Source organism: Anas platyrhynchos, chromosome Z, assembly GCF_047663525.1.
Source record: "Anas platyrhynchos isolate ZD024472 breed Pekin duck chromosome Z, IASCAAS_PekinDuck_T2T, whole genome shotgun sequence".
In the NCBI taxonomy this organism is placed as follows: Eukaryota; Metazoa; Chordata; class Aves; order Anseriformes; family Anatidae; genus Anas; species Anas platyrhynchos.
In genome coordinates, this window is record NC_092621.1 from 55,144,172 (window position 1) to 55,156,551 (window position 12,380).

The 12,380-nt window shown below is 38.9% G+C and overlaps 1 protein-coding gene across 8 annotated transcripts in view; it reads left to right on the forward strand.

The window, feature by feature from the left end:
- The window catches only part of PCGF3 (polycomb group ring finger 3), a 56,410-nt gene that overhangs the window by 27,319 nt on the left and 16,711 nt on the right, over positions 1–12,380 (forward strand). For all 8 annotated transcript variants that reach the window (XM_038170361.2, XM_038170360.2, XM_038170362.2 and 5 more), the window contains 2 exons: positions 4,884–5,001; positions 8,020–8,116. In XM_038170361.2, the coding sequence (XP_038026289.2) occupies positions 4,884–5,001; positions 8,020–8,116 (215 nt within the window). The remainder of the gene's footprint in view (positions 1–4,883; positions 5,002–8,019; positions 8,117–12,380) is intronic.

Genomic DNA, 12,380 nt, shown 5'->3' on the forward strand with positions numbered 1-12,380 from the left:
TTAAATGGGATTGTGCTAACTTCATTGAGTTTAAATCTGTGTGATTATAACCAGACACCAGTTCCTTGAAATACCCAAATGAACATCTTGAGTGTAGCCAAAATAGCAAGAAATTAAGTATACCTATCACATGGGTAGACTAAGGTAGTGTAATAGGGTAGTAAATTCATGGGATAATAGGGTAGCTCAGGTTGGAAGAGATACTAGATCATCTAATCCAAATGCTCAAGGCAGGGTAAACTATGAGGTCATACCAGGTTGCTTGGGGCTTTATCCAGTTGTCTGAACACTATTATGTTCTGAAGTTACAGACTTGCTTGGGAACATGTATTCAGAGATGCTTTTTTATTATTATTATTTTTAGATTACTTGTTTTGGAATTTCCTGAATTCACATTTATCTCTCTTTTTAAAAAATAGTGCTTTCTGGTTGAGGGATGAGAAGATGAGATTTGTGCAAGATACTACCTGAATGAAGTTCAGATCTGGAGAAATTCATTCCGTTTTTCAAAGGGAAGGTGTTAAAGGGAAAGCTTGGTTCTCTCCAGAAAATACGCTTACTACTGGCTAATCTTGGTGGTTCTTAGTCTAACTTTGTGTTTTGGACATTGCATGCTGCTCAGTGACAGTTTTTACTTGCAATGTATGATATTACTAATATGGATTAGCTGTCTGTGCAGAAAGTGTAAGAAGTCTGTGTAGAAGGATGTTACTTCTGTTGGAAAAGCTCAGAAATCCAGCATCCGGTAAATGTGCTTTTCCCGCTTTCCTTTATATTACTACATGTGATTATGGTAGAAGAAGCTCTTTGAGATTACTGTATAAATAGTCAAGAACACTGAGATTCTCAATGTACGTATTATGTTGCTTTCATGGAAGCCCACTATTTAAAAAAAAAAAAAAAAAGCCTAACTAGTTTTTTTCAGTAGCTTGGTCTGGTAAACTCAGTAAATGAGCTGAGATTTGCTAGCTGTAATGATGTGTTGTAAGACCATACACTTTTAACAAATAGATTGTAGCTCATTACTGTGCTTGTCACATTGAAATAACTGGGAGATTCTGTAATAATTAAGGTGTAGTTAAGATGACTTAGAAATAAGATTTGGGTTTTTATGTATGGTATTCTTTGCAATTCTTGCAATTGTTATCTTTTCTGTTTGCTCCTAATCCTTGTTTTCTCTACAGAAGTGAACTTCCATGTATATGTGGTTATTCCATGTATACATGGTTACTCAAAGAGTGTGTGTGTATCTGTATATGTATTTGGTGAGAACTTGTGATCTTACATGATGAAAGTGGCTAAGTTTTTTCAGCAGTGTGCTGTAGCAACATGGGAATATTGGAGTTCCTCAAGGGCAGATGTGTACTTCAAATAGACTAGTACACCCTGTAAATTGATAGCTGTTAACATACGTCATCCTATGCTCTACCTCTATTCACATAGTCGTAGAATCATAGAATGGCTTGAGTTGAAAGGGACCTTAAAAATCATCTAGTTCCACCTGCCCTGCCCAGGACAGGGGTGTCACCCACTGGATCAGGCTGCCCAAAGCCCCATCCAGCCTGGTCTTGAGCACCTCCAGGGATGGAGCATCCACAACCTCTCTGGGAAACCTGTTCAGTGCCTCACCACCCTCTGGGTGAAGAATTTCTTCCTAACATCTAATGTAAATTTCCCCTCTTTTAGTTTAAAACCATTCCACCTTGTCCTGTTATTATATGCCCTCACAAGGGCAGAGCAGAGGGGTACAATCACCTCCCCTGGTGATTTGGAAGAAACATGGAGAGTTTCTTCCAAAATGTGAATAGTAGTTTAGGTTTGTATTTCGAAGTACAAAATTTATCCTGTTTATCCTGCACAAATGATAATAATTAAAAATAAAAAAAAAAAGTTGATGGTGTAATTTGAAGTTACGCTATTTACTTTCCTTTGAAGCAATACAGAACAGATATTTGATGAATCTGGAATCACTCTGAGTTTTTAATTTTTGCTGTTATTAATGAGTTTAATTTCTTACATGAGGCTGTAGCTTTAGACCTTCTATCCTTTCATTTCTTCTAATCTATGTCATTAGTTTGGCTTAATTATTTTTTCTCTTTCCCTCAGGGAAGGAATCTGAGTTGTCTTCAAAGTCTAAGTCTCTAGAAATGTAGTCTAACTAAACTGACATTTTTGTGATGCACCATTTTGCTGCTAGTTCCTCCTTTTAACACTGTATAAGTCCTCCTGCTGTTACAGATTTGAAAAACAAACTGTTTTGAAAAATAAATAAGCATTTTTTTTCCTGACACTAGAGGGCACGAGATACTGGTTAAAGTGAAGTCTGATCCTGACGGCTTGCTTAAAGGTATTTAAAAAAGTTGCATTGCTTATCAGCTACACTGAAGATTCTGTGGCTGTCTACGCAGAGGATGCTTCCTTCTCTTGTTTTAGTTGCTGTATGGCAGCAGTGTGGGCCAGGCCTTCTGTAGAAATCTCCTACTGCAGTTTTTAATCTTGCTTTGAAACTAAGGTAGCTAACGCACTGGAAAAAACTTGCTACCATTCCGTCACTTCTGGCAATAGCTTCCTGTTTCGGTTCTTAATCATCTGTTGAGCTTCTGAGAGCCATTCTAGAAAGGTATATGAAACTTTCACAGGTTTGGTTTGCCAGGTAGGCCTTCTCAGGATATTCTGTCTGACATGTATTTTCTCAGTTGTTAAGAAGTGCATGAATTTATTTCTCATTCTGTCAGTGGAGTGTGTTTTGTCCCTTCTTCTGCTAAACATGGCTTTACTACTCCTTTGTGGTATATTTACCTTCTTTTCTGTGTTCTTGGTTCATCATTCTCATAATATTATGTCACATCTAAATTCGTTTTCATTTGCTGCGCTTTTTTTTTCCTAGTGCCATATCATGTGATGCCTGTTACGGCAATACAGTGGGGAAAAATTGTCAAAGTCTTTCAAGAAAAGTAATAACTTCTTTGCTTCAGTTTTCACTGTAGTATCTTTGGCACGTATGCTTCATTAAAGGTTAGATTTAATCTTTCAGTCCTGAACACCTATTTCTGAATTCCTGACCAGGCAAGTAACTAGCATTGTACTAATATGGCCTCTTCTGAGTATTCCTGTAGCTTGGTTTCTCTTCTGCCTTTCATGAATTTTGTTTTTCAAGGTGCTGCCTACATTAATAGAAGTTCCAAGCTGTTTCCTGAATGCTTCTTATGAGTGGTTATACATATCTTTTTCCTAAAATTTAAGTAATTCATGCAATAGATTCTTTAACTGGATATCTTATGCGCTAACTTGAAAATGTTTAATGTGTATGTGTTTTTCAGATGGTTGGAAGCAAACTTGTAAAATTAGGTTTAGAAAAGTAATTCAGTTTCCTAGCACTGATTTTGACCTATCTTTGCAATTGGGCACTAGGGTTTGTACTTCCATTATTCTGTAACAGCTAGTCACTGACTTAATTAAGAAATTTGGATGCTATAAACAAGTTTGATGTCTGTGTTGTCTTAGACGTGAGAAGTAGAAGTCTTCCTAGTCCTTTTTTGTATAGGACAATGCAATCCTGCGTGCACTTGTGGTGGATGTGCTTTTCCATAACTTAATATTGAAATATAAAGTATTAATTTATCGCTGGTATACTTCTGATTCTTACGAAAGTTTGCCTTGTGATAGTTCTTTTTGCTTAATTAATTTGTCATGTTCTGTTCCTTTGTTTAAGTTAAGGTGGTACGACCTTGTCACGACATTTTTGTGAAATTTGGGGAAAATGTGTTGCCAAACAAACTCTGAAATTTATCCCAAAGTAAACTAGATGAGAACTAGTATTTGTGAGCCAGGGACAGTCAAGTCATTTTAGTAGAGAACAGTGTAATCAGGTGACATCTGCACTGCAGGAGCCCGATGTGATAAGTTATGAACAGCCTAAAATGGCTCATGTAATTAATGCTGTCAACTTGTGGTAACAGAACAATTTTCTTGTCAATACATTTTGAAAAAGAAAATGCAGATACATTTTAAAAGTATCAATGTGCTTCTTGAGGCACAAGTTTTGTTTTCTGTTTTCTGAAGTAACTGGAGTTGCTGCAAAAGAAGTTAAATGAGTGGTTTCACTTCTAACTTTTGAGTATTTATTTATTTTATTTTTCCATCTAATGATGGTTATGCCATCCTTTGCTCTGAAGAACGGTAAACTTTCTAGTTCACATTTCTTAGTATGGCAAACTGCAGTTCTGCCGGTGAGACAATTTTGGTTTGTAACTTGCTCTTCTATTAACTTGAGTATAAATAAAATGAGATTTCATAAGGTTTACTTTTCAGCTCCGTTAATTGAGATGGCTTCAAAATTGTGCTTTAACCATAGTGGCACAAGGCAGATGCGTAATTGTGGTTAAGCATACTATGTCAAGCCAGCCCCAGTTCTTTTGACTTCTGAATTTTAAAAATGCAAAAATGCTTTCAAATTGTTCTGAGAACTTTTACTCCTTTTTTTTTTTTTTTTCCCCATGAATTTTTTCCTATGACTAAACCAAATACGATTACTTAGATCAACAGAATGGTAGGATTTGATCTCATATCCAAGTCCCATGGGCAGCAAGGGGCTTATCAATAGATAATTAGACTGTTTTCAATGCTAGTGAAACTTTAACTTGTAATACAATGAAACCTTGACTTGTAAAAACTTCTTGTTTTCACCTTTTATTTCTGAGAAGTTCTTTCAAAGTTTATGCTACCATTGTGTGCACACGCACATGTGTATATATATACAGTGTATGAGAGCCTTTAGCTGTGTAAACATATCTTTTAGGTGAATTCTAGTTAATCATTTATGCCCAAACAACTTTTACCTCATCATTACAGCTATGTTACTTTATAATATCTCTTTTCTGCAGACACCAAAGATGCTAACAAGAAAGATTAAGCTTTGGGACATTAATGCCCACATAACCTGTCGCCTGTGCAATGGATACCTGATTGATGCTACCACTGTTACAGAATGCTTACATACGTGTGAGTATAATTAAATATTTTTTTATTTGATGTGCAATCTGACGTAACAATTTTTAGTTGAAATTCAAACATCTATTATGCATCTATAATGCATGATTTGCTAGACACTGTCTTTTAACAAAATGATGTTTTTAACAAAACAAGTGAAGAGAACACTAAAGCTTTACTGCCCAAACTTGAAGCCGTAGATAAGTGGTAACATATGTATTCAGAAATGCAGTTAATTTTCCTGCTAAAAGAATGTGGTATGCCTAGTTATTTCTTCTGTGACAGTTGACCCAGCATATGTGCTCCACCTGGAGCCTGCCAGATGTCTCTTGCTCTCTTGTCTTTATGCAGAAAGCAACCATATTTGATAAAGAATAAGTATATTTTATTGTACCCTAACAGTAAGCATTTGTTCCAGAATATTTTGAGGTATTTGTTATGTTGCTCTGTGAATTTCCAGTTTCAGATCAAGGAATTATGCCCTTGAACCTCACAAAGCCTTAGACTTCAATAAAACAATAACTACAAAACCACCTTCACTTGAAGTTATAAATTCTTCTCAGTACATTTGTTGCTAATATCACAGTATGTAAGGATGATAGGGTTTGAAATATCGTGATGGAAACTGGCATATGAGCAGAGTTCCAACTAGAGGTCTGAAAAGAATCAATAAAAATCAGTCCTCCTGAGGAAGAGCCATGGGACTCACTTAGTCCGAAGTGCCAATTCAAGAATTGTTCTGTCTTAAATCAGTTCTGATTCTTAGCTTCCTTTGCCAAGGTAGGTGTCAGCTGAGGAATTAATCTTCAATCCAGAAGACCCGTGCTAGTGGCATTCAGTATCTTCTGTAGTAGCTACAATCATGGCTTTACTTTACATGACAGGGTTTTACCAAAAGTATTTTTTCTCGCTGTGTCTTCAGAATTCCTGCAGGTTACCAGCATGTTCTTGTAAGCTGGGCCCTTCTGTTTGTCCAATTTTATTGGGACTGATTTTCTGTTTGTCCAATTTTATTGGGAGCTGAGAACATCATTTGTTTTGTTTATGTTTACCTGCATTAATCTATTAAAGAGTACTTGCTATGCAACTCCCTACATCCCGTGCATTTTACAATGCTTCTGTCACCATATTTTATTCTGATAAAACTAGTATGTTGTTCAAATAGCTTCATCACCTATGGCCTCATTGCTTTCTCAGAAGGGAATTACTTGATCGCAATGGCTTTGTCTCCACAAAATGAAAATTTTTATTTCGGTTGACTTATATGCCACTTAAAATTTCATACAAAGGAGAAATAAGATACTCATGACTTGTCTAATATTACATTTTCCATTGTACTTCTTTTCTAAGTTCTGCTCATCAGTTTTAATGAGTCTGCTATTCTTGTCACGCTTCCATGCCATTTTGGTTATTCTTCTGTCCCTTCAGTTCGTGTTTCACATCTTAATTTCTATAGTGCGCATTCTGGAGAGTAGGGGAGACAACTGGATCCTTAAGCTAGACTTTTCTGTAATTTTTGTCCTGAAGTCTTCACTTCACATCAACAAGACATTACATATAAAAACAACATTTTGACAAGTCATTTGTCTAACTTAGAGGTAGAGGGTAATATTTCGTCATTCTTCTAATAGTACAAAAAACAAGCTCTCCAGTCTGTTCACATCAGCCTTACCATTTCTTACATTCACTTATGAAGTAAGTTTTTATTAATACACAGTGTTTTCTTCAAAAGCCAGGGAATGCTTGTTGCTTGTTCCTACTGTTTTTTTGTTGTTGTTGTTGTTGTTGTTTTTTCTTTTTTTCTTTCCCCATTTGGGGCTTGTCCCTGGTTCTGCTTTCACTGACTTGGTAAGATCAGGGTATAGCTTCACTCTTGCGAATGGAGTTACTGCTGTGGCATTCCACTGCAACAGACGGCCATGCATGCAAGATCTCTGCTTTGTGCACAAAGCTACAGGACTTGTCCCAACCGTAATCTCTACCAACAACAGTACTATTGCTGGTACCACGGAAGTACCATGTGGAGTACAGTCAGGATGCTTGCTTTGCTGCTGAATAATTTCCCTGATATTAACAGATGTTTTTTTATTTTCAAATGTACCATCATCCTGTCTGAGAGGTAGATGGCACTGTAGTTAAAGGAATTCTTTCATTTTGTGTGATAAGAATGAACGCATTAGTACCAAAATGAACTGCTGCTGTTTGAGGAAGAAAAACATCACTTTTTTTCCTCTACAGTTTTTAATTTGAGATTATTTAGAACTTCAGATGAAATCATGTAGCGATGTGTATTATCTGTACTGTTTCTTAAGAAATAAATAAATAGTTGATTTTGAATCAGATGTGAATACATGTGTATATGCAGCTGGAAAATGTTCCAAAAAGTGTACAGCTCTATAACGTATGACTGCTTTAGCAGGTTTTGCTAGCACTTCTTACAAATACTGAATATCTGTCCCTATGGAATTATTTTTTCTGATGGAAGTTTAACTGTCAAGTACCCTGTGAAAATTAGAGGTGAAATATCGCCTGGATATCCAGTTTTGGAACATTTTCTGTTTTAAAAAATAATAGATATACGAATGATTTCTTTGTCCTAGGTTCATTTCCACGGTACACTTCTCTATGTGGCCATGGTTAAAGCAGCTTGGCTTAGTACCTTAGTATGGTATATAATGCGTATAGTATCATCCGTGCAAGCTGGATGCTGGAAAGCGGTGTGCTCGAAACTGTAGTTCTAGTAAATTCCAAAATGGGATAGTGTGTTGTATGCTATGTTAGGCAGACTCTGGCTATGTACAGGTGCCTTATTTCTAGTGCATCGCTTTTCTGTATCAGGAGCACTTGTGAAAAATGTTGGAAACTCTGTTGCGTGTGGTTAGATATGCTTGCACAATGTAAAATGTAAAAATTACTCTTGTGTATATTTCAGTAACAAGCATTTCTGTAACCATATGAAAATAAGCTTTTATTATTATTATTATTATGTTTATTTTATTTCTTTTTAATTATGGATGTCCTTGTTACCAGTCTGTAGAAGCTGCCTAGTGAAATATTTGGAAGAAAACAACACCTGTCCGACTTGTAGAATTGTTATACATCAGAGCCACCCATTGCAGTATATTGGGTAGGTATGAAAGCAAAAATGCAACTAATTGCACTCTTGACTGTTTTAACCTCTTTAATACGGCACAGCTTTTTCCTAAATTTTCTTAATTGCTGATCAGAATGCTACGCATTTAAAAGGAAGGTTGAACATGATTATGTGAGGAGATAACAGGATCAAACTTTGCTATGAATTTGCAATTTCTTAACATCTGTTAGTATTTTTAAATCTTAATATGCAAAGTATGCACTTTACTGTTTAAATTTTGAGAGGTTATTAATGACTCATTAAAGTTACATAAATGAAACATTTGTAGAAATTATTCTTTTACTAAATCATCAAAACCGTAAGTCCCTGTCGAATCGTGCTTTGAAGGATGAAGTGAGTACCGATAGGCAGGAAGGAACAAGTAACACTCAAGACAGCAGTTTTGTCTACTGTAAAGCTACAGGAATATACCAGTGCCTTGATTCAGAAGATTGTTTTCCATGTCAAAAAGAGACAGGAAGCAGAGCATCAAATTGAGAACAGCTAGAAAGGAATTCAGCAGTTGGCTTTTAGTCATTGAATGCACTTCAAAGGAAGTATCTTCACTGCAATAACTATAAAATACTGCCCCTTCAAGATTAAAACAGTCTTTGCTTTGCCTTCTTTTGGTTTACTTGTTTATTTATGGTAGTAAGGAGTTTCACAATACATGTTAGAATATAGACTCGAATGCCTGTTCATCCCCCTGTCTGGGAAACACATAAACCAAACATCATCTATTTAACAAATCTGAATGATGTTAAATTCTCACCTTTGATCACATAGTAATGGCAGATTTACTCATTTACGTTGAAATATTTTTGGAGATATTCCTGTAAATCCATATGTGACAGTTGAAAATTGGGTTGCTATTGCTTGACATGAATTTTAGAATTCATGATATTTTGGTTCTTCATGTGGTACTATTTCAAGAGGTTTCTAATCATACATAATAGTCTTTGAATTGTTGCCATTTCTGTAATTGTTCTCTGGTCTCCACTGCTGTGAACTGCACAAGTCAGGTGATGAGAAACCTGAGAATACCTGTTATTTAACCTGCAAACCTGTTATTTAAGTCAGATCCTGGATTTTGTACTCCAGGCTCTACTGAAGGAATGACCTTGCAGCAGCTGAGACATATTTAGTTTCTGTTTCTGACTTTATTTATGGATTGGTGTTGTGGTTTAACCTGGCCAGCAGCTAAACACCACACAGCCATTTGATCACCCTCCCCCAATCCCTCTCTTGGGATGGGGGAGAGAAACGGGAAAGTGAAGCTTGTGAGTTGAGATACAGACAGTTTATCAAGACAGGAAAATAATAATAACAATAATAATAATAACAATAATGACAACAACAATGATGATGATAATAGTACTGCTACTAATAATGTGTATGAAACAAGTGATGCACAATGCAATTGCTCACCACCCTCTGACCGATGCCCAGCCTAACCCCGAGCAGTCTGGCCCTCCCACCCCGGCTAGACACCCCTATATAATGCTCAGCATGACCCAATATGGTACGGAATGCCTCTTTGGCCAGTTTGGGTCAGCTGTCCTGGGTCTGTCCCCTCCCACCTCTTGCTGCACCCCCAGCCTGCCCGCTGGCAGGACAGAGTGAGAAGCTGAGATGTCCTTGGCTTGGTGTAAGCACTGCTCTGCAACAATTAAAACATCAGCATGTTATCAGCCAAACCGTAGCACCTTACCACCTACTAGGAAGAAAATCAACTCTTGTCCTAATTGACACCAGGACATCTATCTACCCCTTATTCCATACCATTTGTGTCATGCTCAGGTTACAATCTTTCCAATACATTCTAATTAATCACCATTCTCATCTATGGTATATAGCAATCATGGTAGTGATGACATACAGTATTATAGAATAATTAACATGATACAATTCAACTCATGGGCTATTCTCACCCAGTATTAAATCCCCTTGAGGTACGCACCAGACCTTCCTATTCTTTTGCATTACCCACCAAGTGCATCCAGGTCCCTGAGCAAAAGCAATTCCATGAATGGGTTTGCCTTTTCCTGAGGCAGGAGTAGCCCAGACTGTTTTGCCCAGTGTATTTCTTACGTGCACTACAGGAACTTTATCACCATCTACAGTACGTAATAGGTTTGATTGGGCAGGTCCAGCTTGGTTGGCAGATCCCCTAGTATTGACTAACCAGGTGGCCTTTGCCAAATGCGTATCCCAATTTTTGAATGTCCCAGCGCCCATTGCTTTCAATGTAGTCTTTAACAGTCCATTGTATCGTTCAACTTTCCCGGAGGCTGGTGCATGATAGGGGATGTGATACACCCACTCAATACCATGCTCTTTGGCCCAAGTGTCTATAAGGTTGTTTCGGAAATGAGTCCCATTGTCTGACTCTATTCTTTCTGGGGTGCCGTGTCGCCATAGGACTTGCTTTTCAAGGCCCAGGATGGTGTTCCGGGCAGTGGCATGAGGCACAGGATATGTTTTCAGCCATCCGGTGGTTGCTTCCACCATTGTAAGTACGTGGCGCTTGCCATTGCGAGTTTGAGGGAGTGTGATGTAATCAATCTGCCAGGCCTCTCCATATTTATATTTCAGCCATCGTCCTCCATACCAAAGAGGCTTTGAGCGTTTGGCTTGCTTGATTGCACCACGTTTCACAGTCATGAATAACCTGTGCTATAGCGTCCATGGTCAGGTCCACCCCTCGATCACGAGCCCATCTGTATGCTGCATCTCTACCTTGATGGCCTGAGGTGTCATGGGCCCATCGGGCTATAAATAATTCACCTTTATGCTGCCAATCCAGGTCCACCTGAGCCACTTCAATCTTAGCAGCCTGATCCACCTGCTGGTTGTTTTGATGTTCTTCAATAGCCCGATTCTTGGGCACATGAGCATCTACGTGGCGTACCTTTACAGCCAGGTTCTCTACCCGAGCAGCAATATCTTGCCACAATGCAGCAGCCCAGATGGGTTTGCCCCTGCGCTGCCAGTTGTTCTGCTTACATTGCTGTAACCACCCCCACAGGGCATTTGCTACCATCCATGAATCAGTGTAGAGACAGAGAACTGGCCATTTTTCTCGTTCAGCAATGTCTAAAGCCAGCTGAATGGCCTTCACTTCTGCAAACTGACTCGATTCACCTTCTCGATCAGCAGCTTCTGCAACTCGTCGTGTAGGACTCCATACAGCAGCCTTCCATCTCTGATGTTCCAAGATTCCTGGGTGACTGGGGTTACCTATCTGAGCCTGCTGAGTAATCAGTGCAACCCACTTGCTCCATGTAGCATCAGTTGCATGATGTATAGAGGGGACCCTTCTTTTGAACATCCAGCCTAGTACTGGCAGTCGGGGTGCCAGAAGGAGCTGTGCTTCAGTACCAACCATTTCTGAAGCAGGTTGAACTCCTTCATATGCTGCCAATATCACTTTTTTGGTTGGAGTGCAGTAGGCCTCAGATCTTCTGTATCCCCGACTCCAAAACCCCAGGGGCCGACCTCGAGTTTCCCCAGGTTCTTTCTGCCAGAGGCTCCAGGTGGGGCCGTTCTCCCCGGCTGCAGTGTAGAGCACATTCTTTACATCTGGTCCTGTTCGAACTGGCCCAAGGGCTACTGCATGGACTATTTCCTGCTTGATTTGTTCAAAGGCTTGTCGTTGTTCAGGGCCCCATTCAAACTCATTCTTACGGGTTACTTGGTAGAGTGGGTTTACAATCAGACTGTAATTTGGGATGTGCATTCTCCAAAACCCCACAACACCTAGGAAGGTTTATGTTTCTTTTTTGCTAGCTGGGGGAGACATAGCTGTTATTTTGTTGATCACATCTATTGGGATTTGACGGCGTCCATTTTTCTCACTCATTCCCAGTCAGACTCACTTCAGCCTCCAATACAGTCAACTGCTGAGATCCCCCTGTCACTCCACAAATACAGATGGGCTCTGGTCCTTTATAGCTCAATGGCATTATAGTACATTGTGCACCGGTGTCTACTAAAGCCTTATACTTCTGTGCGCGTGATGTGCCAGGCCATCGAATCCACACAGCCCAATGAACTCGATTGTCCCTTTCCTCCCCCTGGCTGGAGGCAGGGCCCCCCTAATCCTGGTCAGAATCTTCTTCATTTCTGTGTTTGAAGGACTGTCTGCTGGAAGTTGGAGCAGCAAACTTTTCAGAGAATCCCTTTTTCCAGATTGTTTTCTTTTGCAACTCACGTACCCATGCCTCTAGGGTTGCAGTAGATTTTCCATCCCATTTTC